This window comes from Lycium barbarum, chromosome 7 (assembly GCF_019175385.1).
Source record: "Lycium barbarum isolate Lr01 chromosome 7, ASM1917538v2, whole genome shotgun sequence".
Lineage (NCBI taxonomy): Eukaryota > Viridiplantae > Streptophyta > Magnoliopsida > Solanales > Solanaceae > Lycium > Lycium barbarum.
Window position 1 is genome coordinate 133,838,223 of NC_083343.1, and position 27,916 is coordinate 133,866,138.

The 27,916-nt window shown below is 33.9% G+C and overlaps 3 protein-coding genes across 3 annotated transcripts; all 3 read left to right on the forward strand.

Moving 5' to 3' along the window:
- The first annotated feature begins 1,186 nt into the window (after positions 1 to 1,186).
- On the forward strand, positions 1,187 to 1,579 carry LOC132602001 (extensin-2-like). The gene has a single exon (XM_060315034.1). The coding sequence runs from the start codon at positions 1,187 to 1,189 to the stop codon at positions 1,577 to 1,579; it is 393 nt and encodes a 130-aa protein (XP_060171017.1).
- Positions 1,580 to 15,964: 14,385 nt separating this feature from the next.
- LOC132604598 (protein PELPK1-like) lies at positions 15,965 to 19,234 on the forward strand. Its single transcript, XM_060318169.1, has one exon. It carries the CDS (start codon positions 17,846 to 17,848, stop codon positions 18,980 to 18,982), a length of 1,137 nt encoding a protein of 378 aa, XP_060174152.1. The 5' UTR covers positions 15,965 to 17,845; the 3' UTR covers positions 18,983 to 19,234.
- On the forward strand, positions 19,085 to 24,124 carry LOC132602002 (protein PELPK1-like). Its single transcript, XM_060315035.1, has 4 exons — positions 19,085 to 19,098; positions 20,593 to 20,758; positions 20,987 to 21,214; positions 23,906 to 24,124. Exons 1-4 carry the CDS (start codon positions 19,085 to 19,087, stop codon positions 24,122 to 24,124), a joined length of 627 nt encoding a protein of 208 aa, XP_060171018.1.
- The last annotated feature ends 3,792 nt before the right edge of the window (positions 24,125 to 27,916 follow it).

Genomic DNA, 27,916 nt, shown 5'->3' on the forward strand with positions numbered 1-27,916 from the left:
GCCCATTTAGTTAGTCTACCCGATAATTTCGATTTGTGCATGATGTTCTTTAGAGGATAAGTAGTCACTGCACATATCGGGTGGCATTGAAAGTAAGGCTTGAGCTTTCTAGAAGCACTTACCAGTGCCAACACCAACTTTTCAAGATGGGGATAACGGGTCTCCGCATCCCCCAAAGTTCTACTCACATAATATACGGGGAATTGCGTACCTGACTCTTCTCGGACCAAAACACCACTTATCGCTACCTCGGACACAGCAAGGTAGAGAAGAAGCTGCTCGTCCGTTTTCGGTGTGTGCAATAGAGGTGGGCTGGATAAGTACTCTTTTAATTCTTGTAAGGCTTTTTGGCATTCCGGTGTCCAAGTGAAGTCATTCTTTTTCCTTAATAAGGAGAAGAAACGGTGACTCTTGTCCGAAGATCTCGATATGAACCGACTCAGTGCCGCTATCCTTCCGGTAAGCCTATGCACTCCTTTGACGTTATTTACTACCTCGATATCCTTGATGGCTTTGATCTTGTCCGGGTTAATCTAAATTCCCCGATTGGACACCATGAAACCCAGGAACTTGCCCGACCGGACACTAAAAGCACATTTCTCCGGGTTAAGCTTCATGTTATATTTTCGGAGCACGTCGAAGGTTTCCTGCAAATGTTTTAAATGGTCCTCTATTTCTAGGGACTTGACAACCATGTCATCAATATAAACTTCCATTGTTTTCCCTATCTGTTCTTCCAACATTCCATTAACTAGGCATTGGTAAGTTGCAGCGGCATTTTTTAATCCGAAGGGCATGACATTGTAGCAGTAAGTCCCATATCGGGTTTTCTCTTGATCCTCCGGATGCATCCGGATTTGGTTATACCCGGAGTAAGCATCGAGAAAACTTAACATTTCATGCCCAACCGTCGCATCGATCATTCTATCGATGTGAGGCATCAGAAATGAATCCTTCGAGCAAGCTTTGTTTAAGTCCTTATAATCAACGCACATTCGAAATTTATTACCTTTTTTTTGGCACCACCACTACGTTAGCCAGCCAATCCGGGTATTTTACCTCCCGAATAGAGCCTATTTTCAAATATTTGCCGAAGAATGACTACTACAAGAAACCATCAGTTCCAGAAGATAACTATAAGAAAGTGCCATCTGTTCCAAAATATAACTCATACAAAGTACCCTCAATGCCTAAACCGGAATACAAGGCTCCATCTTTGTCGAAGAATGACTACTACAAGAAGCCATCAGTTCCAGAAGATAACTACGAGAAGGTGCCATCTGTTCCAAAAGATAACTCATACAAGGTACCCTCAGTGCCTAAACCAGAATACAAGGTACCATCTTTACCTAAGAATGACTACTACAAAAAACCATTATCTTCCCCTCCACCACCCTACTACTATAATTCACCCCCTCCTCCTTCACATCTCCACCACCTCCTTACCATTATTAATCATCTTCAACTCCTTCTCCCTTACCACCTTCTCCACATTATTAAATTTTCATCTTGCATATTCAACATGCTTCCCAAGTTAGCCCTTCTTTCACTAGCACAGCATCCAGGATCTCTCTCGTGAGATGGGGGCATGATATCAAAATTTGTTATTCTTCATTTGTTGTTTTGTTTAATCCGTTTTTGGAATTGCAATTGTTTTGTCATTTAAGTTGTACTTTGAATGTTTCCAGATAATTACTTCAATTGATTCTTTATTGAGAGTCGTTTATGTACTAATTACATCATTTATCAATCTTATACTGGCTTTGATATATAAGTGATGAAATGACTAATTTGTTATTATAGTAATTCCCAACCATTTTTTTTCCTCGTCAAATCAACGTGCCCCCAACATCTAAAGCTTATATATATTCTCCACTGATCAATCTCTTAGTTAGGGATCTCCTTTTTCTAATCGCATAAATTCAAGTATATTCTGTTATATCTTTTTATTGGATATTATAGCTTAGTTTGTTGAAAATTTTGGAAGATGAAGTTACTCATAAGTCAAGGTAGAGATGCTGAGGCTAAAGGCCTTTGATTCAATTCCCATCACAGCGTAGGTTACTATCACTGGTGGTTACTCCGGATCTGAATCATTCCTTTTTTAATCATAACAAGATTTAATTGTCAAAATTAATAAAAAGATCATCATGGGCAACTAAGATCCAAACCAATCTATATATATTGTTGAGAGGTACCCAAGAAAAGAAAAATATCACTTTTAAATCAGAAATAATAACTAACATAAAAACAAGATAAAAATCTTATATCAAAATGACTAGCATCATATCATAGTCAAAGATAAGATCTGCACTATTGCTTTTCTTGTCAGACTAACTGTGAAGTTAATGCTATAACGTCTAAACACTCACAAGCCATATTATATAAAATCATATATCTAAATTTAGAAATATATGATGCTGGAATTAAAATGTCATATAACTAGCACTAGATTGCATTAAATTCCAATAGAGAAGGAAAAGCCCACAAAATAATTCATCTTAAAAATAGAAAGAAAGTTAAAGATACCTTCCGATTTGTTTGTTATTTAAACCAAAAATGAAGCAACCCCACATATATATGTTGTCATTCTTAATATTTAAAAAAAAACATATATGTATGGTCCCGTGATGTGATGAATTATAAGCTTATATGCTTAAGGTACCTAAAGCAACAAGTACATGTAATGGACCCATACCTAAAGCAACAAGTACATGTAATGGGATCATACCCAACTTTCCAACTCAAAAGATTATGATATCAATAATGGATTTCATTCAAAGACACATATAAGTAATTCATAATATGGGGATCAATTAAATTCAGTATTTTTTTATAATTTATTTTTCTTTTATAATAATAGTGTTCTATTCAGCTTATACATGCAATAAGTGACGAAACCAAAATTTTCTCCCGGGGTTCAAAATATGAAGAAATAAAACACATAAAGAATCTATACACACACACACAAAAAAAAAACATAATTAATTTTAATCTTGAATAAAACATAATTTTAACCTTCAACTAGCTCGCGCTTTGCTCCGCCCCTGCATGCAACTCAACCATAGGGTGCTGTCAAGGTCGCCAAGAAATTACATCGTACATTCATTTTGCTTCTTCGTGTGTTTACTTCTTTATATTTTGAATCACCTTAGTGAAAATTCTGACTTTGCCACTAATTTTGACTATTCCATAGATACCTAGCTATTACCTGCCACTAACATAACTACTGAATAACTTTGCACATCAAAGCTCAAGAAGATGAGAAGAAATCATATCTAGTGTTTTTATTAAAATTTCGACAAATAGTAAAATCCAAATCTATAATTTGAAAAGCACATTTTATTCATTAGTGAGAAGATAAAAGTTGAACTCATCGAATTTAAATCCTAAATTCAACTTCGATTTCATTGCTAATTATTTGAAATTAATATGGTTAGAATGTATAAATCATTCATGTTCTCGTGATGTGAATTATAAGGACCTGCTCAAGATTCTGTATCCGCAAGTATATGCAATGGACCCAACCTTCCTACTCAACTGATCCTGACATGAATCAATAATTAATTCCAACAAATTATTTTTAGAACGATATCGTTTTTAAATATAAAGTAATAATATAAATTTAATATAACACGTATAAGTAAATAGTGTAACAGTTAATAATTCATTATTATTTGTGAAAATTCACAAACATAGGAGTCAAGGTGCGCATTTAATATGCTTAACTAGATGTCATAAAGAACAAGATCAGAATTTATCAATATTTCAACATTTAAAGCGCAATTTCAACAATATCTTAACCAACCTCAAGAATAATTCATTTGTTGAAAAATATGGAATATCAGTGTTTGATTTAATTTTGACAGCATTAGATTATTCTCGAAAGGGGCAATTCAAGGATGTAAAATAATAATGACAACGTCATTAAAGAATCAAAATATAAATACCTGATGGTCGGGGTATTGAATAATTATTCTTATTCAGGTACATTTTTTAAGATATTTAGTTACACATTTTGAGTTCAAATATGCACTGATCGGTTATAAAACGTACAATAATTCCACTAACAAAGTTTTTTAGTCCACTTTGTGACTATCAATTTCGGTGCTTCGTGAGAAATTTCAGTGTTTAAATTCAAAAAGAAAAGAATCTTAGGTTAGGTAAAAAGATTTTAAAAAATTTCTAACAAGTAACAACGTAACCTAAAAGTCATGTAAGAATTTAACTCTTCATTTTACTATAATGTATACCTAATGCCTAGGTTAATTTGTAGTGAGAAAAAAGAGAGAGTAAGAAAAAGGATATGGGAGGCAAAATGTTCATGGAAGCAATGAATGAATAGAGTTGATGACAACTATAGCTGAACTACCTCTATTATTGAGAGTTTTCTTTATTTTCTTATTTTTCACTCGGTGTTCGGATCCGTATTTGGATTCGACTAATCCGAATTTGCGTTGTGTAAGGATCATTAAAAAGGAAAATAATTTCTACTAGATTTTTTTTTATATATATAATCAGGGCTCGAAGCCTCGAACTCAAAACCTCCAATCAAGGTGAGGTGAAGGCTGCTTTATAATTATTGTTTTAAATTATATACGTTGGTTGTACAAATATTTCTTACATTATCAATGTACTTAATTTAACTTGTTCATATTGTCCAAGTTTACAAATCTCAATTCTCAGAACGATTATTTGTAGTTATTTTTTAGGTGATTTAATAGCGTAAAAATTATTTATGATAATAGTGTACGTGTATAGAAGTTAAACTCAAATAATGTATAATCAAGGATCATCCTATTCATAGGTTTAGAAGGCATCTTTTGTAACAAATTAATTTGGTCTCACCAACAAGAGTTGTGGTGGAGTGACAAGTACTTCTCCACTCTAATTAGAGGTTTCGGGTTCGAGTTTTCTTGTGCATCGAGTTGCCTTTGCGAGGGAGCGCTTTGCCCCAATGCAATACTGAAAATCAGGTGGAAAACAAAAAAATTAATTTAGTGTCTAACTTTTATTATTTTAAGAGAGAAAATGATACAAAAGGAAATTACACTGAAGTTTAATAAGGGCAAAACATATTTAATCCGTCCTTTACTTTTCAAAAGTGTAACTTAATTTATATTTAGTCTTTCTATTTTCTACTATCTAACCTTTTATATTTAGACTTTCTACTTTCTACAGTTTAATCTTTTAATTTATATCTAGTCTTTCTACTTTCTACAATCTAATCTTTTATATTCTTTCTAGTTTCTGCAATCTAATCATTTATATTTAGTCTTCCACTTTGTAGAATTTAATCTTTTTAATTTGGTCTTTGATTTCTACTTTCTATAATCTAATTTTTTCTATCTAGTCTTTCAATTTTCTATAGTGTATACTATTAAAAGAAATGGAAATTTTCGGGTGTGTCGAAATTTGGCTCATCGGTAATTTTTTCTACGAGACCTCCTTATCGACGAGCCAAATTCAGATGAGATGCCCATCGCAAAATTACGATTTTCTAATAGTGAAATTACATAACATTTTGTATTTAGTCTTTCTACTTTCTACAATCTAATCTTTTATATTTAGTGATGCTCTTATTGAGGACATTAGGTATGTATGTTCAAAGAACTTTCACGGTAACTTCGGTCAATCTAGTTGTGTATTTATCTGACTATGCAACTTAAACATTAATCACATTTGCTTATTCTCAAAAGTTAGTCTCTTGTTTACATTTTGCCATCAGCACAAAGTGTGTTCCAACCATTAATCAGAGCTAATGTTTGCGTGAAAAATATTATTAATAATAAGCGTTTCTTTCTTTTTTTTTTTCCTTCTAATTTTGCTTTTCAAAGAAATAATGATAATATGTACACTTCCATATTCTTTGAACTGTTTTAATTATGCACTTATACTCATGAAACGTAAAAATAAAAATAAAAATATGATGGTGGAGGGAATTTTAGTTCAACGAACCACAATATCTCCACACACAAAAAAAAAGTAATGTGGTCTCACTAATATAATAATTTCCTAAAAGCTGCAAAAGAAAGCAAAAAAAAAAAAAAAAAATAGAAGAAAGAAAAAGAAGATGTTGATGACAATTAAATTAAGGGAGGGATATTTAGTTCAACAAACTATCTAAACTGCAAAAATATTAGTGATCATTCCACCAAGTATCAAGTCAACAATAGTAGAATACTTATAGCTTCATAAATCTCCTTTTTCTTCTTGTGAAAACAGAGTTAGGAATTAGGATCAACAACGAAGCAAAAGGAAAAAGAGGGTTATGAAAATAAACAGTTATTAATGATAAAATTATCTATCTCGTTAATTATTATTTTTAATGCATAACTATTGAATCAAAAATGGTTGTCTCTAGTATTTTTGAGTGAACTGAAAGGCATTTCTTCATTTTCTAATGAAATTTGAAATTTGAACTGAGAACTAACTCTTTCGACGGTAATTAAAAGAATGAAAGACCTCTAAAGACAGGAAAAATGATGGAAAATGATTCTTTATAACGTCTTATGTCTTTGCGCTTTTTATAACCACCCAAGCGCCTTCCACGCAAGTTGTAGTATCCTCGAATCTGCTCAAATATTAGTCGACATTACTTGATGATCCTTTCATCTATTCTTTCCGGCTTTGCTTAACTTATAAAATTAGCTCACCAAGAAAAAACCTATTTATGAGAGGCCCTACTTAGTCGGCCATCTCGATTTGTTACCGTATTTTTTAATTTTAGAACTTTGTTGAAAGTTACCTCACTTTTAAGAAATCTTTGTTTTCTTTTGTGTGTGTGTGGGGGTGGGGGGGGGGGGGGGGGAGCAGGTGCCTCGAAATTGGAATATGAAAATCACGGGTGATTCACTTGAGTCCTATTCACATATCACAAGATTACATAGAAGAATGGAAATAATGCCAAAAATTCTCACCCACCACAGCCACAAAAGAAGAAAAAAACATGTCCTATTATTACTCCACTAAAAAAATAAACGATATAAAGGCAGATACTATAAGATAGGGAATTAAGTTGTATATACTGAATTGTCTATTGACTTGCTCAAGATTTATACTCTCACTGTTGTAATTATATATATATATAATGGGCACTGTCAACGTAAATAATTTTTTAGGCCATTAATGTTTCTTATTTTCAAAATTACAAATTTTAAAATATAATGATGGTTACTTATAACTATCTTTTGAGTTACTGTAAAATATATTGGGTTTAGTTGAATCCTGAGTTTACGCACCCGTCCTGCTAATAATGTAAAGAATTTATACTTTCAGTGGAATTTACTAGTTATAGCAGATATTCTATTTCTCGAGTTATCATATTAGGCTTGTTATGAAAAATTACTGATTTTCGTCTTAACATAATAGTTTGATGAATCTATGCACTATGAAATATATATGGATGCACAGAACTTAACTCCATGTACACTGTATTAGCTATTTTTGTAACAATTTGTGAACAATGAATTAAACTTGATGTAAACATATAAAATTAAGAACTATTAGTTATAAGTAGCATTCTTGCATGTGTCCAAAAACTAAGTATATAATTCATGTGGAACATAATCTTTTCTATTTTATCTCACTGTGCATTTTCATATTTGTTAGAAATTTTTGTCAACACTTGCTAACTTAACTCCAAACAACCCGTCCGTGATTCGCTTCTGTCAATATCTCTTACGTTTTTATATTTTTTTTTAAAATATATTTTAATAACCCCACATTTTGATCTATCTATATTGTTTATTTTACCTATAAATATCTCATCTTTTATGTCTTAGTTATGAAAATGAGACTTTGATTTGTAGTGAAAAACAAACCACTCATTCTTAGCTTAAACTCCATTCTTTTTTTTTTTTTTGTCTTCTTGTTTAAGCTCCAAACTTTGAGTTCAGCATTTTATTATTGATAGTTCAGTTTTAATTTGGAATAATTTTGATTTTAATGCTCACTGCTTTCTTTTTCTCATTTCAAAAATGGGGTTTTGAATTTTGATTTTCTTGGTTTTTTTCTGCTCTCTTTTTTTGGTTGCTTTTGCTTTCACTTGTAAACAAAAATATCTATAAGGTTGTGGATAATTTTTGTTATACAATAAAAGAAAACAATTCTTACCTTTCACGGGACACTAGTAATTTGTATTGGCTTAATAGTCAACATTTTTTATTCATTGATTGCTATATATATTGGCGTGGTTCGTTTTGTTTTCTCTTATTATTCTAAAAAAAAAGATTGTTGACCGGCAAAGCAATCTCACCCTTCGTGGTTTCACTCGCCATATTGAACCCGCTGAGCATCCGAGCTACCGGTACGATCTGGTCGAGTAGCCTTAGCTGTTCAACCACTCTCCACCGGATTATGTTGGCCGAGCTACCTGGGTCAATTAAAATACGTTTAATTTGTGATTTAAAAACAAGAATAGAAATTACCAACGCATCATTGTGCGGTTGAATGATGCCTTCCACATCCTTGTTGCTGAAGGTGATGGAACCCTCGGGTACGTAATCCCGCTGCGCTTTTCACGAACAATGGAAACCTTTGTTCGTTTCATCACCGACCCTCTAGAAGCATCTGTACCCCTAATTATCATGTTGATTATATGCTGAGGTTCTACCGGCTCAACTCGTTTGTTTGACTCCCTTTCCTTGTAGTGGCTTTTAGCACGCTCGCTCAGGAATTCACGGAGGTGACCATTTTTCAGTAAACGGGCCACCTCTTCTCTTAATTGGCGACAGTCTTTAGTTCTGTGACCATGGGTTCCATGGTATTCACATATCATGTTCGGGTCCCGCTGACCGGATCTGACCTCAATGGTCTCGGCCACTTTGCTTTTGCGATGCAACCTATGGCCGAGACGAGATCCGAGGTATTGACACTAAAGTTGTATTCTGATATCCTTGGCGAGTCTCTGTTGGTAGCCGATCTTCCGGCATCACTCCTAAATGACAACCCTCAGTTATTTGATGGTCGCTCAGTTCGTCTATCTCCCCGGCTGGAGAATTGACTGAGACCAATCTTCGATTTTTCCGGCCAGAAGCTTGGCTTTTCTGAATGAGAGTATGGCTGATATCTTTCCTCCGATGGCCTTGGCTCCGGATCGTAATTCTTCCTCGATCTCTCAGAGTTTTTGTTCATGTTTACGGGACCCGGGGGAAGTTCGAGCTGGTCATCCTCTACCCGAATCTTTGATTCGTATCTGTTGTGGACATCCGCCCAGGTCACAGCCTCGTATTCCAGCAAATTTTCCTTTAGTTTGAACGAGGCCGTCGAACTCCGAGGATTGAGTCCTTTGGTAAAAGCCTGTGCAGCCCATTCCTCCAGAACCGGAGGGAGTTCCATCCGTTCCTTTTGAAAACGGTTGACAAATTCACGTAATAACTCATCATCCCTTTGGGCTATCCGGAAAATATCCGTCTTGCGGGCCTGCACCTTTTTGGCACCGGCATGAGCTTTTATGAATGCATTCGCGAGCATTTCGAAGGAAGTAATTGAATGTTCGGGCAGATGGTCATACCAAGTCAATGCTCCTTTTGACAGAGTTTCCCTGAACTTTTTCAACAATACAGATTCGATTTCATCCTCTTCGACATCGTTGCCTTTTATGGCATAGGTGTACGAAGTCACGTGTTCCTGAGGATCCGATGTACCATCATATTTCTGGATATCCGGCATTTTGAACCTCTTCGGGATCAACTTCGGAGCCGCACTCGGAGGAAAAGGCCTCTGAATATACCTTTTCGAATCTGGTCCTTTCAGAATGGGCGGAGCCCCCGGGATCCGGTCCACCCGAGAGTTATATGTTTCCACCCTCTTCTCGGTTGAGTCTACCCGTTTTGCCAATGTTTCGAGCATTCTCAGCACTTCGGTAGACGAACCAGCTCCGGACCCATTGCTTTATCCCTTCTGGGTTCGGCAACACCCTTCGTCTTCTCCGGGGCCGTTTCATCATTTTTGCATTGCAATTGGGCTATTGTGCCCGGGACAATGTAATTGAATTGAGAGTATTTAAAGGATCGGTGGCCGGCTGGGCAGTATTCTCTTGGTTCACGGTGCTTTGCCGGTTGAGGCCCTCCCTCGAATCGACGGTGTTTGGGTCGAGGGGTTCCGTTGGTAATCCCCGTAGCCCACTATTGTCGTTTTTTGCCACAATCTCGTTGTTGTTGACGTGACTAGATTGTCCACTGCTCGCCATTTGGTCCGTTTTCACAGAGACGAACGAAATATTGAAAAATCTTAATGGGCGAGTGACAGAAACCAAGATCAAAGACCACTATTATCCTAGCCCACTGTGGTCGCCAAACTGTTTACCCCGAAATTAGGTAATAAGTTGAATTTGTAAGTGAGGTATAGGATATGTGGATAATTTAATCTATTTCGGTTAATGAGGAATGTATACGCGGGTTTGTATATAATGATTTGTATATAAATATTTATGTGTTAATGACTTGGATGAATATGTTAATATTATGGATTTGAGATATATATATATATATATATGTGTGTGTGTGTGTATATTTATATGCTATATCGTGTGTGACTGAATCAAAGTCAAACAACACCGTAATCCGGACCAAAATTAGAAAGAAGGAGAAAGAAAAAGAGAGCTTTAATATAAATTCTATTACAATGTTTTAGATCTGAAAAGCTAACCTTTAAAAGTAGGGAAGTGCCTCCTATTTATAGTTTTGCCCTATGGGCCTTTTATACATCCTAAAGCCCTTTTGAAATGAAGAAAACCCTAAAATGGATAAGGTTGGGTAGTACGGTCTGACACCCGTACGATTGGCAGAACGGTCTTGATACGTGGCAATTGAATAATTAATCGACCGGACTAACGGTCACGATCAACCCGGCCATGGAGAAACCGGACTAACGACCACGATCAATTCGACCATGAAGTAATTGAGCTGGCTGTGATAAGTAGTTTGCCCCGGATAAATCGGGCCTTACGATTTTCCTCCGACTTCTTCTGATCAACCACTACTGATGCAATACCCCCGGTCTAAGCGCTCGTGCTTGTTTTCTTCCTTTTCTTGGTCCCCGGTCTCACCGGTCATGCATTAATCCAATTTTTATCATATACAGTTTGGACTACCCCTTTAGATATTAAAGAATTTAGTGGTGGTTTAGATAAGCTTAGCAGCAGTTTGGACTGCCCGTTCATATATTAAAGAACTAGTGTACATGTCCGCGCTTCGCGCGGTCCATATAAAAATTAAAATACAATTGATTATCAATATCAAAAATTTTATAAGAGAAAAAAATCTCGTCATGATTCTATCATTTTTTGTTTATTCATTTTACATTCTGTAAATAATACTTGACAACAAACTCAAATTAAATATGAACGAAATAATACAAGACCAAAATGATGATAATGTTAAATTTTAGGTAAAGTAACTTGTTTCCTCGTGCTCTTAGTTTTCTTACTTTTGTTTCTCAGCAAGAATTGTTGGCTCTTATGTTCAATGAGGTTAAGACTTTTCAATGTCCGTCAAATAAAATTTTAAAAATTAAGGAACAATTAAACATATTCCATCTGTGATAGGATCAAACACTCTAGTTTCTAGTACTTTTCTTTTGACTATATATTCTCTTCCTTTTATTTATTTCTTGCTTTATTATCTTTCTATCATTTTTTTCTTCAACTTCAATTCCAACAACCTAAATGCCCCGATTTTGTCTCTAAAATCACAAATTAAAAATCAAAATCTATAACTCGAATTGATAAAATATCAGTTAATTAGAGACAGAGAGAACGACAAGAGGGAGGTCATCTAATAAACACTCTTTGATTGCATATAATGAAGTTGCTAGATCTTAAATGGTAGGAGAAAGTGCAAATAATATAATGAAGCTATAATCAATCAAGCATTGAAATAGTGTTGCGTTCAAAGTCTGAGTGATTATTTTGTACGAATCTAAAGCAGTGGACCAATTAATATCATTAATTACAGGGAAGGGGAATATAATCAGAATTGCAGAGACTTCAAAGTTCTTAAAACTGAAAATTCATGTAAGGATGTTAAATAGGAAAAGAGAATCTAACCACAGGCCATCATAGGGTACATTCAATGGTTGTTGCCGAATATTTTGACCACAGGCCATTAACTTGTGCATTCAGTGGTTGTAAATGAGTGTTGAAATGAGGATAAAATCTAAAAAAAAAAAGAGAGGAGAAAATTGATTTTTTGTTTTATAAGCCATAAAAAGTGTCACATTACCTTAATTATGTCTAACTTTAATATATATTTGATTACATGAACATTTCTACCTCCTACATTAATTGGAAACACATGTTTAGTCATTCCTTCACAAGGAAGAAAACAAAAATTCAGTAAATAAGAAAGAAGGGATGGTCAAAGTATAGCAAAGATTAAAAAGGAAAACCGAAGACAACAACGAAGGCAAAGGGAAGGTTTCTTGGAAAAGAAATAAATAGTACTTAATGTGTATCTAGTTCTGCTTGGAAAATTAGTTGCTGGCATGAATTTGGGACTATTTCCAAATCAAAGCCAAACCTATGTAAATAAATAGATCAGTTTGCCCAAATAGAAAGGTTAGTACATTAGAAAAGTTATAAAACATACAATATTTTCATTCAACTAACCGATTTTAAGCATTTCTTTGCATCAACTACTACTCCCTTACACATGGTGGCTTGTGTTTTGAAAATGGTCTCCTGACACAATTGAATATGATATGATTTCAGCAATTGTTTTCTTGATCAGGAGTTGTATATTTTCTTAGACCGAGGGTCGGGGCCAGGGGCGGACCCACGTAGGGTCAAGTGGGATCAAATGAACCCACTTCGCCGACAAATTCCTGTGTTTTCTATAGGTTAAATTCTATAAATTCTAATATATGAAGGATTTGAATCCACTAAAGAACAAAATAATCTCGTGGATGGATGGTCAGTGGGTTCAATTGTTGGTGGAGTTTCGTTTATTCTTCTTCTTCCTTCTTGTTTTTTTTCTTTTTTTTGGTTCTTTCACCTGCTAGTTTATTCCTCTTCTTCCTTCTTGTTTTTCTTTTTCTTTTTTCCCAATGATAATGATCTTTTTATTTTATTTTACATTTGATCTCTTTACTCAAATTTCATAGGATTATTCTACTGTCAATATCACTTCAAAATATAAAAAAATTCTACAAAGAGAAATCGTATAGTTCCTGTATTTCAATTTATGTGAACCTATTTCCTTTTCAGTCTGTGTCAAAAAGAATGACTTTTTTCCATATTTCGAAACAGTTAACCTTTATGTAATAATTTATAGCCAGACAAAATACATGTGCCTCATTTTACACCACAAGTTCAAAAATCTTCTCTGCCCAAACAAATAGGTTCACATAAATTGAAATGGCGGGAGTACTATTTTATCTAAAATATGCAAGTGCAATCATGAAAACATATAATAATTGTTAACTCTAAATTGTGTATTCATATTTTATTGAATTTGTTAGTTTACTTTATAAGCTCTCTTCTCTTATAACTTGTAGTATTGGTTAATTTAAGTTATATGACTATATTTCCTTAATTTTGTTCTTTTGTTTGTAAATAAACAACTTTATTCTTTTTAATAAGAAAAAGATTTTAGATTTTATCGAATTTCTTAGAATTTAAAAGATTTCTAATTTGGATAAATGATTCAATTTGTTGAAACAACGCTATTATTTTGAATAATTTTATTTTAGTTAAAGTAATAGATCTTTGTTAAACGTTTTAAATTTCCTTCCCAAATGTTTCTAGAGAAAAAAGGAACGCATTATTCATTTTGTGGTAGCATTAGGACCCCCCACCGCCCCCCCCCCCCCCCCCCCACAAACCTCGGCTGCCCAAAAAAAGAGAATATTGGACAAAGTTCACTTGCCATTTAAAGTCATTTTACTGAACCCACTGACGTAAAACTCTAGGTCCGCCACTGGTCGGGGCCAAATGACAATGAGCTTGTGAGGATAACAATATGGACTATTAAGATTGTCTTGCCTTACATATACTTACATAGATAAACATGAAGGAACACAATAAATTGTCATAAACTTATACATTAAATACTTGGAGTTACAGAAATGAAAGGCATCAGAGTTACTGAGAGCAATATAAATATAGGTTATATGGATACAAAGAGGTGTGAGTTACGGATATAAATTTTTCAATATAAGATTAATGAAAAAATTTGAAGAAAAAGGCAAAAAAAAAAAAAAGAGAAAAAAGATAAATGATTTTCTAGGGCATAGAAAGATGTCACATCACCTTGTCTGTGCCTAACTTTATAATATACTAGGAAATTTTACCGCGTTTCGTGCGGTTGTTAAAAGACATCACTAAAATGACATTTTTTTTTATAATCATTATAAAATAGATAATACTTTTCATATATCTTATTGAAAATGAGAAAGAAAACAATTACTTGCTTAATTTTCTTAATCCACACACTTGAATTGCTAATGTATGTCTCTCACTTTTAAATATAGAGATACACTAACTAAATATTCTTATCAGTTTCTTCTATCATCCTAAGGAATCTATATTTAAAAATAATCTAAATTTCTTTCAGTACTATTTGTTTTATATTTTATTTATACTTTTACATCGATTTCTACACCTTAGTTAAGCCTGCATAATGCATAACCGCTTTATCGACTAAAAAAAAATACAAAAATGCAATCATAAAAGGAAAATATCTTTCCACTTGTCACAACAAATTTAAATTTCACAATGGAGATACAAGAAGAAAATGAAACTAAACAAATTTTCAACTTCAATCTTACTTGGAAATAAAATCTATAAGACCTTAAAAATTCAAACTGAACAAACGGTAGTAACAGGTCATTCCCTTCAAGTTCTGATACCATTACAATTCTTTTGACCCCAAAATTTTTAGGAAAATTACATTAGGTCACCCAAGAATAACTCTTATAGTAATTCTCAATAACTGCTATAGTAATTGCCTAATTAGAAAACTAAAGGAATCCATTAAGTAAGGTATTATCGACATCAATCCGGGGAGGATAAAAGTCTAATTAATGTTAAGAAGAAATTAGAAATCTAAAACAGAGAAGGAAAATCCATTCAGGTAAATATGAAAAGCAGAGTAAGGTACTTCTATTTTTGTGCCAGGGAAATTGGAATGTTATATTACTATAAAATCTCTCCTGAAAATGAATCAAAGAAGTGAACAGAAAATAATATCCATCACATCTCAACCAAAACCAAGAAGAAATATGTTGCACAGAGTTGGCAACCCTGTTGACAACCCAGCCTGTAGTGGTGATTTTTTTCTTCAAAACTCATGAGTTTCCTTACAATCTGCACATGGAAGGAGAATAGAAGAATACGCCATATTAATGGAATAGATCAATAACAGATGGAGCCCACTAATCTTTTAGCATTATTTAAATTAGTTTGTAGGAAAAAAAAGGTGAGATTAGTCGCAAGATTACATTTCTAAAACATCATCATTAATATTTTTTTTTTTTGAATTGTAACTGTGTGAATATGGAGTACTATCAAGGAGAGCTTAGAGTTATAAATAATCTATTGTACATTTTCAGATCCATAGAGATCAGTTAGACGGAACTGCCAGTAAGTCCAAAAATACAATACAAAGCAAAAGATTAAGGAGTGAAAAAAAAAAAGTCTGTTAGAAGTGAAAAAAGGAAAAGAAATATCATGTTAGAAGTATTATTGCTAATCCATAATTGTCGCTGTCCAAATCATACAATTCAAAGTTATAAATTAACATCATATAGTAACTCTTTTAGCATGTTACCTACTGTTGTCTGTATTCAGTACTAAGTTTATCTTTTTTTTTTTTTTTTAAAAAAAAAAAGGGAAAAGCAACAAAGAACATTACCTTTAAATACTTGTTCTATGTCTGATCTACTGACAAAATAAAAACAAATAGAAATTATCCAAAACAGAAAACCAAATAAAAAGCAAAAGTAACTTAAACTACCAGATTGATGAGAGGTTAATATTTTGTTAATATTTTTTTTTTTTTCACCGGAGAAAAAATTGTCCACAAGCTGATACAAATAGTGAATTTCAGCGAAAGAAGAAGCTAACTAAGACTAAGCTAAAGCTAAGAAGAGAAGAAACTAGGGAAAATAAGGTAAAGGTTTTGACATTCATCGCCTCTGAAATTGGCAAACTTGATACACATAGGAGAAATAAGACCTAGGGGTCAAAGTATAATAAAAGAAACTTAGGGCAAATAAATTAACTATTTATTGGACTCAAATGGAAAACTAGTAACTGATAGGCAAATAACCAACTCAACTCCCATGTACACTTCCGGAAACATAGAGTACTACTTTCCCCAGTCGCATTATTTCTAACTCGTATCAGTACCCCCCAGTAAACAACACCCTTGTCCTCAAGGGTGAGGAACTTAATCCGTCCAGGATCAAATGGAATTAGTAGAAGCAGCATTTCAGACCCTTCACCATCAGTGACCATACTTTCACATTCCCATGTGCTGAGTGAGGGAGGAGAATTAATAGCAAAGCACTGCATTTCATGATTTATCACTAAAATAAATAGTCTGGTGGAGTTATCCAAGAAATGAGACTTTATCTGCCAGACTTGTGACAGAGGATAACTCTGGCCCCTAGTTCTACAATTTGTATTCACCGACTCAAAATGCAAATAAAGCAAAATCTTCTCACCGTGAGTGTGGAGTAGTTGGAAGTGCTCAATTCACTTGGTTTGGTCAAAATTTTAAAACTCTATCTTTACAGATCTTTCATCGCTAGGAATTTGGCCTATTCACATATTCATATAATAGTTTCATCACTTTTGATTTTAGAATGTTGAAATTTACCTAAAAACAAAGAAGTTGTCTTCACATAAGAACTAATCAAAGAAGAGTTACAGAAGATTGGAATAGAAATGGGAGACAAACAACTGCATGCTTTCAGGACAACCCTTAAATTATATTGAAGTGGTGTGACTTTTGGGTTTCTATAACGATTTTTTATTTAATTGACCGTTTTATATGATTTTAATATTTTGAATAGGTGTAATTATTAGTGGCAAGTTATGACAAATATAAAGCTATTAAATGGTGAGTGAGTCATTATTATGATTGGAGGGATAAAACCTTTAATTGTAATTTTATTTAATTAAATAGAGAAATGAAGAGGAAAAGGTCCAAAAATTGAGAAAAAAAATAAATGTCAATGAAGGTCATAGAGAGGTGTCACATAGGATTGTCTATGCCTAGCTTTATATTATATATAGATATAGATTTAAGCGCTTAGCGACAATTTGTGAATTTAGCAGCAGTTTAAGTGCATTTAGCGGCAGTTTAAATACTTTCGTTTATTTGTTGGTGCATTTTATGGAATAGTATCTCTCAGACATTTTCTTTTTATCTATTTTGCAGAAGTTTGAGCTTCAAAAAGTCCAAATTAGTTTTGAACATTAGAAAATAATCTAAAATCAGAATTTTTTTAACTATACTATGAAATATTTAAAATCCATAACCAATATTATAAGCATTGTTTTTAAAAAGAATTTTTTTTAAAGATTTGATTGACTCAATTATTTTTTGAAGGGATTTTATCTTTAGGAAGCATTTTCCCCTTAAATGGTCCTGAATTAATCAGGCTACTAAAATTCGAATATCACATAGTTAAACCAAACAAAAAAATTAGTATATAGCTTCCAAGTTTTCTTGCTTGTATCAAGACTGAATCAAACGCAAAATATAATATTTGTTCATTCTTGGTGATGAAGAGTATGTACGGTGAATACGGTCACATGATGCGAATTATAAGTCGTCCTCAGAGCATCAAATATATTTAATATATTAAGAATTTTATTTATTCAAATAAATTTTCAATGTGCCAAATAAAACTAAACAAGAACAACATCTGGGACGTCTATAAAAGTAATACCTGCAGCATATCTCCAATGTGCTGGATTATTTTAATCATTAAATCATCAACTCACTTTAGGCTTTATATAAACTCCCTTGACGACACACCTTTCAGAATCCAAATCTTTTCAATGGGTAGTCAAATGAAGAAGCAATTGTCTCAACTTGCTTGTGCTTTGGCATTTTTCTTGATTGCAACTTGCACTAAGGCATATACACCTCATTCTTATGAATCACAAACTTCAACATACAATGAAGTACCAATCACAGTAGCTAAAAGTGACTATTACAAGAAATCATCACCTCCACTAGATACCTACAAAAAGGTGCCAACTGCTTCAAAGGTACCCTCGATACCTAAAGAGGAATTCAAGGCGCCATATTTGCCAAAGAATGACTATTACAAGAAGCCAGTAATTCCAGAAGCTAACTACGAGAAGATGCTAGCTGTTCCAAAGGTACCCTCAGTGTCTAAATCGGAATACAAGATTTCATCTTTATCAAAGAATGACTACTATAAGAAGCCATCAATTCCAGAAAAGAAGGTTCCTTCCTTCCCACCGGAACCTTCAATGCCTACACCAGAATACAAGGCTCCACCGGAACCTTCAACGCGTAAATCAGACTACAAAGCTCCATTTTTACCGAAGAATGACTATTACAAGAAGCCATTAATTCCAGAAGCTAACTACAAGAAGATGCTAGCTGTTCCAAAGGTACCCTCAATGTCTAAATCGAAATACAAGATTTCATCTTTATCAAAGAATGACTACTATAAGAAGCCATCAATTCCAGAAAAGAAGGTTCCATCCTTCCCACCGGAACCTTCAATGCCTACACCAGAATACAAGGCTCCACCGGAACCTTCAACGCGTAAATCAGAATACAAAGCTCCATCTTTGCCAAAGAATGAATACTACAAGAAACCATCAGTTTCAGAAGATAACTACAAGAAGATGCCATCTGTTCCAAAGATACACTCAGTGCCTAAACCGGAATACAAAGCTTCATCTTTGCCAAAAAATGAATATTGCAAAAAGCCACCAACTTCAAAAGATAACTACAAGAGAGTTCCATCCGTTCCACCGGTGAAGGGTTAATGGATTCTGGAACTGCGCCGCCATGGTTGATTTCTCGAAAGAGAAAAATTGATAATGGAAATATGGGCGTGTTGGGTTGTGTTTTTTTTTTCAGAGAGAGAAATGGAGAAAAAGGGGTAAGTATATTGTAAGACTGGGATTTGAAGAGACTAGAGATAAGAGTTCGGATTTTTCTGTAGCGTATGTTCATGGCCTCCCATTATCTCAAGATGTCAGTGGAACAGCATTAACCAAAAAATGGGAAAATCTCGAACGTGATTGGATTATTTTAAGCATCAAATCATCATGTTTGAAAACTTTAAGTTTAAGTTTTAAGATTTTGAATATAAATTTAATTCTAAAAAATATAAGGAGAAAAACTAGTTGCAAAATCGTTAAATTTTAGATGGTCATAACTTTGCGCTGGAATGTCCGAGACTAAAAATTATTTGTTTCTAAAATTCAGGACTAAAGCTATTTGGTTATTATTAATTTTCACTCTTTCGATAACGGGCTTTGAATTGAATTCGCAACTCGTCTCACTCCCTGACAACTTGATTTTTCCGCTCTTTTCTTTTCAATAGCAACGAGATTTGAAATAATTCGCATTCCGTCTCGCTCATCTCATATTAATAATTAATTATTCGGGTCTTAGAAGTGATTTAGGCCTAAAAACCATAGGTTCGGAATTTGAAGATATAACTAAATAATTAAGGGTATAAAGCAATTAAAATTAAACTCAAATGGTCAGTAGTCCACAAAGTTATTTAACTCTAACATTCAAAACAATTAACAAATCATAAAAGGTATGCATCATTTAATGAGAAAACATCAATCCCAAAAATATGATACAGATTCAATTCTAAATCAAATTGGCAAGAGTACATTATTTTTTTAGCTGAAGTCAAAATACACTACTTGCTAAAATATAATACTAATTCTACTGACAGAAGGCATTTTTTCAAAATATCGGACAAACAGAATAACAAATACACATGCACATTCCATCTTTATTGTTTACACATCACCACATATAATAATTTAATGACCTCTGCTATCCTCTCCTCTCAGAGGTGCTCATTGTGAGGTGAGGGAGGTGTGTGCTTGGTGAGTGCATTGCTGGCAAGAAATTGTGGATAGGGAAATGCCAAGGAAAGTTCCTATTTGTGTCGTGTAGTGTATTAGTGAGTGTGTGAGTTTACGAGAGATAAGGACGATGAATGTGTGCTATCTTTTTGCTTCTTTTTGCCTTTTTAAAAAAAGATACTTAAAATAATCAAACAAAATATTATTCCTATTAAATCAAAACTATCAAGATAAGACACTAATTACTCATTATTTATTTATTACAACTTGGAAGTTAACTAAAATAGATAAAAAATATATTTTTTGGAAAATTTTCGTTCTTTTGTTGTAAATTAAAACAAACCTTATAATCTAAAAATGAGACTGTTTTTTTTTGCGGTTTTTAAACTCCCTAATAAAAACATATTAAAAAAGAAATAGAAGTTAAAAAATGTCAAAGATTAGACTAAACAGGAAAATAGTCAATAAGACAGTGAAAACATCCCGGGAGGGTCAAAAATCACGCATCTACAGACGCCATTTTTATCAAAGAATGACTATTACAGTAAACCATCACTTCTAGAAGATAGCTACAAAAAGGTGCCAATTGTTTCAAAGGTACCCTCGGTACCTAAAGAGGAATACAATGCGCCATCTTTGCCAAAGAATGACTACTACAAGACGCCATTAGTTCCAGAAGCTAACTACAAGAAGGTACCGGCTGTTCCAAAGGTACCCTCAGTGCCTAAACCGGAATACAAGGCTTCATCTTTACCAAAGAATGACTACTACAAGAAACCATAAATTCTAGAAGATAACTACAAGAAAGTTGCATCCGTCCTAGAGGTACCTTCAATGCCTAAGCCAGAATACAAGGCTCCATCTTTGTCAAAGAATGACAATTACAAGAAACCATAACTTCCAGAAGATAGCTACAAAAAGGTGCCAATTGTTTTAAAGGTACCCTCGGTACCTAAAGAGGAATACAAGGCGCCATCTTTGTCAAAGAATGACTACTACAAGACGCCATCAGTTCCAGAAGCCAACTACAAGAAGGTGCTGGCTATTCCAAAGGTACCCTCAATGCCTAAACCGGAATACAAGGCTCTATCTTTACCAAAGAATGACTACTACAAGAAGTCATCAATTCTAGAAGATAACTACAAGAAGGTTCCATCCATCCTAGAGGTACCTTCAATGCCTAAACCAGAATACAAGTGTAACACCTCGTAACTTCGGACGAAAGTTTGACTCATAAGATGATAATATAATGGAACCAATATGAGGGTTATAGGAAGTGTTTTGAAAACCAATTAAGTCATAAGAAATGTCTTTGGGCAAAGCAAAGTTGAAAACCACTCTACGGAGCATGTTTGCAAGAGAGTTTATAGAAGGTCATACTTCCAACGATTATAACCCCATTATTAATTTGGAATTTGGGAAAACATCCTTGATTAAAGTTGTAGCCCTTTGAAATAGCTTTCCAACGGTATATTATGGAGGTCAAACGGACATCTTTGCAAAGAGTTATGCCCATTTTACTGAAGCCTATCTTCGCTGGAAAATGGGTGACTTCGACGGGAAGATCGACGTTCCGTCGATCTGATCGACGGTTCGACGATCTGATCGACGGTTCATCCTTTGAACCGTCGATTGTGCATTGTTCACTGGAAATTTGACCAATTCGACGGAGCAGATCGACGCTCCGTCGATCTGATCGACGGTTCGTCCTTTGAACTGTCGATTGTGCATTGTTCACTGGAAATTTGACCAATTCGACGGAGCAGATCGACGCTCTGTCGATCTGATCGACGGTTCGTCGTTTGAACCGTCGTTTGGTCCGTTAAGTACGTTTTCGGGTCAAAAGTCGGGTTTACGCGTTTTAAACTATATTTAGGACTTGGGGTTATTTCCCCAGCCTCCCCATTCACGAAAATACTCTCTAAACTCATAGAGAACAAGTCCCAAATCTCAAGATCTTCCAAGGTAAGTTTCTATCATGATTCTAGATTGAATCCAAGTCCCTAATCCCGTTCTAACTTGAGTAAACCCTTTTAATCTATAGAGTTATGATTGGAACATTATAGTTGGAGGTGAAAACCCTAGAACCCGAACTCAAGAGGATTGGACTTCGAAAAGGTAATGTTTCTACTCTCTGAACATTTATAGTTGTGAATTGATGAGTTCTTGGGAGAATAGTAAATGGGTTTGATAAAGAGGATTATATGAACAATGCTAGAGTTTTGGATTGTTGACTTGGGATTGTTGTATTCATATGGGTGATGAAGGATGATGTTAGTTACATCTAATTAAGATTGTAGAATCACCTAGAAGTAATAGAATGAGAATTGGGTGAAGAAATCACCATTAATGAAGGTTGTGGAGCTTCATGCCCACCAAGTGTTTGATAAAATGCTTAGATGAACAAAATATGGATATGATTGCTAATATAGAATCCCTATGACTTGTATTGCTATAGATTGAAGTTGAAGGGGTTGAAGTACATTGTGATACGCTCAAAGGCGGAGGTTAAGGTAAGTAGAACTTCCATCCACATGTGGGAATCTCTACATTCTTCCCCATGATCCGTTTTGTAAAATCCATGAAGTTCAAATCCTAGGGCATTAAACCTAAATATTGGTAGCCCGTAATTATGTATTTATGTACATGAAGTTTGTATCCTTATTCGTTATTGTATTCCTAATCTTCCATTACGGTTATTAGGAATCCTAGCTAAATCCGTGAATCATGAATTCTTCCTCATGCGTTCTCATTATGTTTATATGAAACTTTATGATTTCATCTAGCAAGTTACAAGCATGTTTTCAAGACAAGTATATATATATATATATGATTTCGAACTATTGTTATTACTCATGAACGAAAAACATGTTTTTGCAAGATTATGACAAGTTATTTTATGAAACCATGTACAAGCAAGTTATGATTCATGATATACCATGGGCAGCAAGTGCCACTATTTTCATGTTCATGTTTTGGGAGTTGCATTAATTACCGAGGAGGGCTTCAGATAGCCTGAAACTACGTAGCCACCGTAGGATGAGGATCGCTCCACCCATGTCCCGGACGATCTCTCATAATGACTGGATCCTTTCATATTTTATTAAATCTCATGTTCCCTGGCAAGGACTGAGTGTTCTGCTGGCGGGACGCAAGCACCAGACCATGGATCGGTTATAAGTTATTGCTCTCCCTACTTATGATATTTTTACCGTGTTTTTATATGTATATGTATGCACTCATGTTCATGTCCAGGTTTGCAGTTTCAGTTCTCATCATGTTATTCCATGTCCCATGTTATTTCTTTCAGTTGCTATACATACCAGTACATTCAATGTGCTGACGTCCCCTTTTTATTGCCCGGGGGCCTGCATTTCACGATGCAGGTACGAACTTACAGGACGACGCCTCTGCTCATTAGGATCTGCACGTATCAGCTTATTGGTGAGCCCCATCTCATTCGGGGTTTAGTTAATTTTTGTTTATGATTAGTTATGCATCTGAGGTATGCTGGGGGCCTTGTCCCAGTAAGTATGTTTTCCAGACAGACTCATGATAGAGGTTTCATAGACTAGACAAGTCAGTTATGTCATGTCAAACATTTGGAGTCGTATAACCATTTTGGTTCACTCATGTTTAATCAAGTATTTTATTTAGTATTGTGACTTACCATGTTTTATAAAGGCTCATCATGCATTCACGTTATATTCCGCTTATGTTATGTATTATGCTGATTCAGCAAGCCATGTGGTTCGCTCGGTCACATGCAGTCAGGCACCGAGTGTCGTGTTACGTCTAGGCCATGGTTCGGGGCGTGACAACAAGACTCCATCTTTGTCAAAAAATGACTTTTACAAGAAACCATCACTTCCAGAAGATAGCAATAAAAAGGTGCCAACTGTTTCAAAGGTACCCTCGGTACCTAAAGAGGAATACAAGGCGCCATCTTTGCCAAAGAATGACTACTACAAGAAGCCATTAGTTCCAGAAGATAACTATAAGAAGGTGCCATTTGTTCCAAAGGTACCCTCAGTGCCTAAACCAAAATACAAAGACTCCATCTTTGCCAAAGAATGACTATTACAAGAAGCCATCAGTTCCAGAAGATAGCCATAAGAAGGTTCCATCTGTTCCAAAGTTACCCTCAGTGCCTAAACCGGAATACAAGGTGCCCTCTTTGCCAAAAAATGACTACTACAAAAAACCATCAGCTTCTCCACCACCGCCCTACTACTATAATTCACCCCTCCTCCTTCACCATCACCACCACCTCCTTACCATTATTAATCATCTTCAACTCATTCTCCATCACCACCTCCTCCATATTAATTATTAAATTTTCAATGTTTCAAGGAAGTCCTTCTCCAGCTCAACATATATAAACCGTAGGATCCCACATTATGAGTTCGAAGGCATGATATCATAATTTGTAATTCTTTATTTGTTGTTTTTCCGTTTCCTTCTTCGATTTGCAATTGTTTTGTCATTCAAATTGTACTTTGATGTTTCCAAAGAATTGTTTCAATTGAATACAAGTTAAGTGATCATTTTCATTGAGAGTTTGTGTATTTCATCTATTCATCCAGCGATTCCCATTTCACTTATTCAAAATACGTACGTACACTTACGATTGGATGATTCCATGTTACCAAAACAGCAAACAAAAGAGAGAAAGTAATAAAGTTGGAGGAACGATACAAACAATAGTTTTTATAAGTGCCATTTTGTCTATAAGTTACATCGTTGACACCCGTGGATCATTTTGATCAGATAAAGAGAAGCTGAGAGATAAATGTTACTTAAAATGTCTCACCACTTACCATAAAATGTTACGGATGATGGAATATAAGAATCGACGTTTTAATCTTCTATACAATAAGTTATAGTTCTATAAACTAAATCATCTATGCTATATAAGTAAATGACACAGACAAATATATCATATATCAAATTTATTAAAATTGAATAAATAATTGATCTATAATACCATTTTTAAATGCATGATTAATAGTATATATATTCCAACAACGGATTTTCCATAACCCCTTCACATATTAAAAGTTTTAGCAGCAATTTAGGTGCATTTAGCAGCGCTTTGAACTACCCTTTCAAATATTATAAAATTGTGGCTTAGGTTCATTTAGGGAGGTTTGGACTGTTAGAAAAATAATATTTTCTATTTAATATCGCAAAAATAACACAATCTTTATTTTCTTAATATTTATTTTGTTTTAATGTCAGTCAAATACTTATTGTTGAAAACATTTCTAACTACATTTTATTAGACGTTATCTTGAAGGGGACTATTCTTTTCCAGCCACCATTAGTTATCAAATTAATTGTTGGCTCTTTACTCATATTTATTCTATTAATAATATTATTAATAGAGCTTTAATGGCTAATGAATATAATTCAGCAATGAATTGCTTTTACTCATATTTATTCTATTAATAATATTATTAATAGAGCTTTAATGGCTAATGAATATAATTCAGCAATGAATGGCTTTTATAATACTTCTGGACCGTTTGAGCTCTTAGTCTTGGTTCAGATCATTCCCTATATAATTTTATTGTTTCACGTTGAAGATGGAGACTTGAATTAAAATTATTTCTTTCCTCATTCTATTATAGTGCTGGGTTTTCTACTTTTATAAAATCTTTGTTAGATTCTGGCTCCTAGTTTTGTACTAGAAGAGCTTGTTGAATCCTGGGGGATACACCCATACCGGGTGAAATATCCTTAAGGACAGTGTCATTGGCATGCCTCAAGCTACGAAGAATTCTCTATAATTGTTCGTGATCAAGCATTTTCCTCAAGTGTAAAAGAAGTTCCTACAAGTGTTCGTGATGAAGAAAAGTCTCAACACGTGTTCGTGATGAAATATTTTCTGTAAGATTTCCAACAATCTTAAGGATATTTACACTATAATTTTACGGAGAATACAGTTTACAATGTGAATAAAAGGGTGAGATGAGCAACAGTGTAGAAGGCATGGCTGGAAATGGGAATACAAAGGTTGATGAGGTAACAAATTTTCAGCTATGTTATTGAGGTATGTAACGATACTATAATTTCTTTGTTTTAGTAAATGGAATTAGCATGCAAAGGGGTTAAGTTTTACGAACAAAGAAGCGTTAGTTGTTGCCTAGGCACTGTGTATGTGATGAATGAAGTTTGTGATTTTAAAAATAGTTTTGAGGTCTCTTTATCTATTTATTTGAAGAAATGTGTGCTAGCTAAATATATTTGATAATAGTTACCTTTATTGTTGAGGCAGTTAAAAAAGTGACGAAGTGTTTATCATATTTTAGACCTTACAAATTTGAGATTTTTGTGGTAACAAATTATATTTGAAGACCATGGTATATTTTATTTTTGTGGAAGTACCTTATGATCTAAAAGTAATCTTTGCATATCTCTTGGTCATTTGCGTGAATGTTGAATTGTGATTGATTTTTCTTCATATAATTATGAGCTATTTATTTGAGATCAAATTTTAATAATTATTGTGTGTGGCGAACTAAGCCGTCATACCCTCAATGTAGAAGAAGATTCAGAGAAATGATAATCCCGTTAAGCAAAAATAAGTTTGGCTAAGCGGAAGATATAATTATTGTGGTCATTTCTCAAGCAAATCTTGCGGCTAATGTGAGACATCGAGTGTTAGACGATTTTGGTGCTACTAAGCATCTTTGTGCTAACAAAATAATTTTGTGTTCTATGCCCAAGTTGAAGAAGAAGAATAATTTATTTATGTTGGTGATTCTAGAACTACTCAAGTTCTTAGAATGAAAAAAAAAAAACTTCTTAAAACTCACATTTGAAAAACGTTAGCATTAACTAAGGTGGTACATGTTCCTAATATTGTTACGAATTTGATTACTATGAGATTATTAGAAAAAGTTGTGTGAAGTTTTTGTTTGAATTTGAATAAGGTGTTAAAAAAAAAAATTAACGATGAGTATTGCAACCATGGTTTATCAGTGCCCAATAATCTTCAAGATGAAAATGTTAATACTTTGTTTACTTGATTGATTCATATGATTTATGACATGTTACACTTGGATATGTTAGTTTTTTCTTATATTAAGAAAATGAAAGTTTATATTTTTCTTATGAAGAAAAAAAAATTATATCTCAAATTTTATGTGTGGATTTACAATTTAATATTATATTAATGTGTCATAATAGTATAATTGTTCCATTAAAATTCAGACGTTGCTTTTGAAAACCATGACAGACCATTTGAATTCAATTGTAACTGATTGTGTTTAAAACTAAGAGAGTGAGAAAATTAGAAATGTTTGTTGGGTGTTCTCTCTGTACGTTTTATATTATTTTATTTATATATAAGTAAGAGATAGTATGACTTAATTATTATGGTGATACTGGGAAAAGAAACAAATTGGAGGGAAAATATTTCTTGTGAATTATAGAAAGCATATTCTTTATACTGAAATATATGAAAGTGTGGGGGTGTCTTCTTAACGTTATGCTACTCATTTTTTGGAAGAAAAAATAAACATTTGTGAGGTGCCATAATTATGGTACAAATGTAGTGGATTTAATTTTATTGTACTAGAGGGTACAATGATGCTGAGTGAATATCAAAATTTACGAGTGGTTATGAGTTTATTTTTTGTGGGGGTTCCATAACATGGAAATCAACTAAACTGAATTTACTATTTTGGAGTTGGTTGGTAATGAGGTTGAATGGTTAAGAGATCTTTTAACAAGTATTCCAATTGGAATAAAACCAAACCAACATCTTTTGTGTCTATACATTGTGGTTGCCAAGCAGCAATAACTGTAGTGAAAATAAACACTTTATTGGCAAAAATACACATATTTATTTGAGACCTAATG

Coding starts and splice junctions, on each gene's coding strand:
- LOC132602001 (XM_060315034.1), top strand. CDS start 1,187: ATGCCTAAACCGGAATACAAGGCTCCATCTTTGTCGAAGAATGACTAC.
- LOC132604598 (XM_060318169.1), top strand. CDS start 17,846: ATGTGCCAAATAAAACTAAACAAGAACAACATCTGGGACGTCTATAAA.
- LOC132602002 (XM_060315035.1), top strand. Junction 20,759..20,986: donor AGGTACCGGCTGTTCCAAAG/GTACCCTCAGTG, acceptor ATTGTTTTAAAG/GTACCCTCGGTACCTAAAGA. Junction 21,215..23,905: donor AGGTTCCATCCATCCTAGAG/GTACCTTCAATG, acceptor GACTTTTACAAG/AAACCATCACTTCCAGAAGA.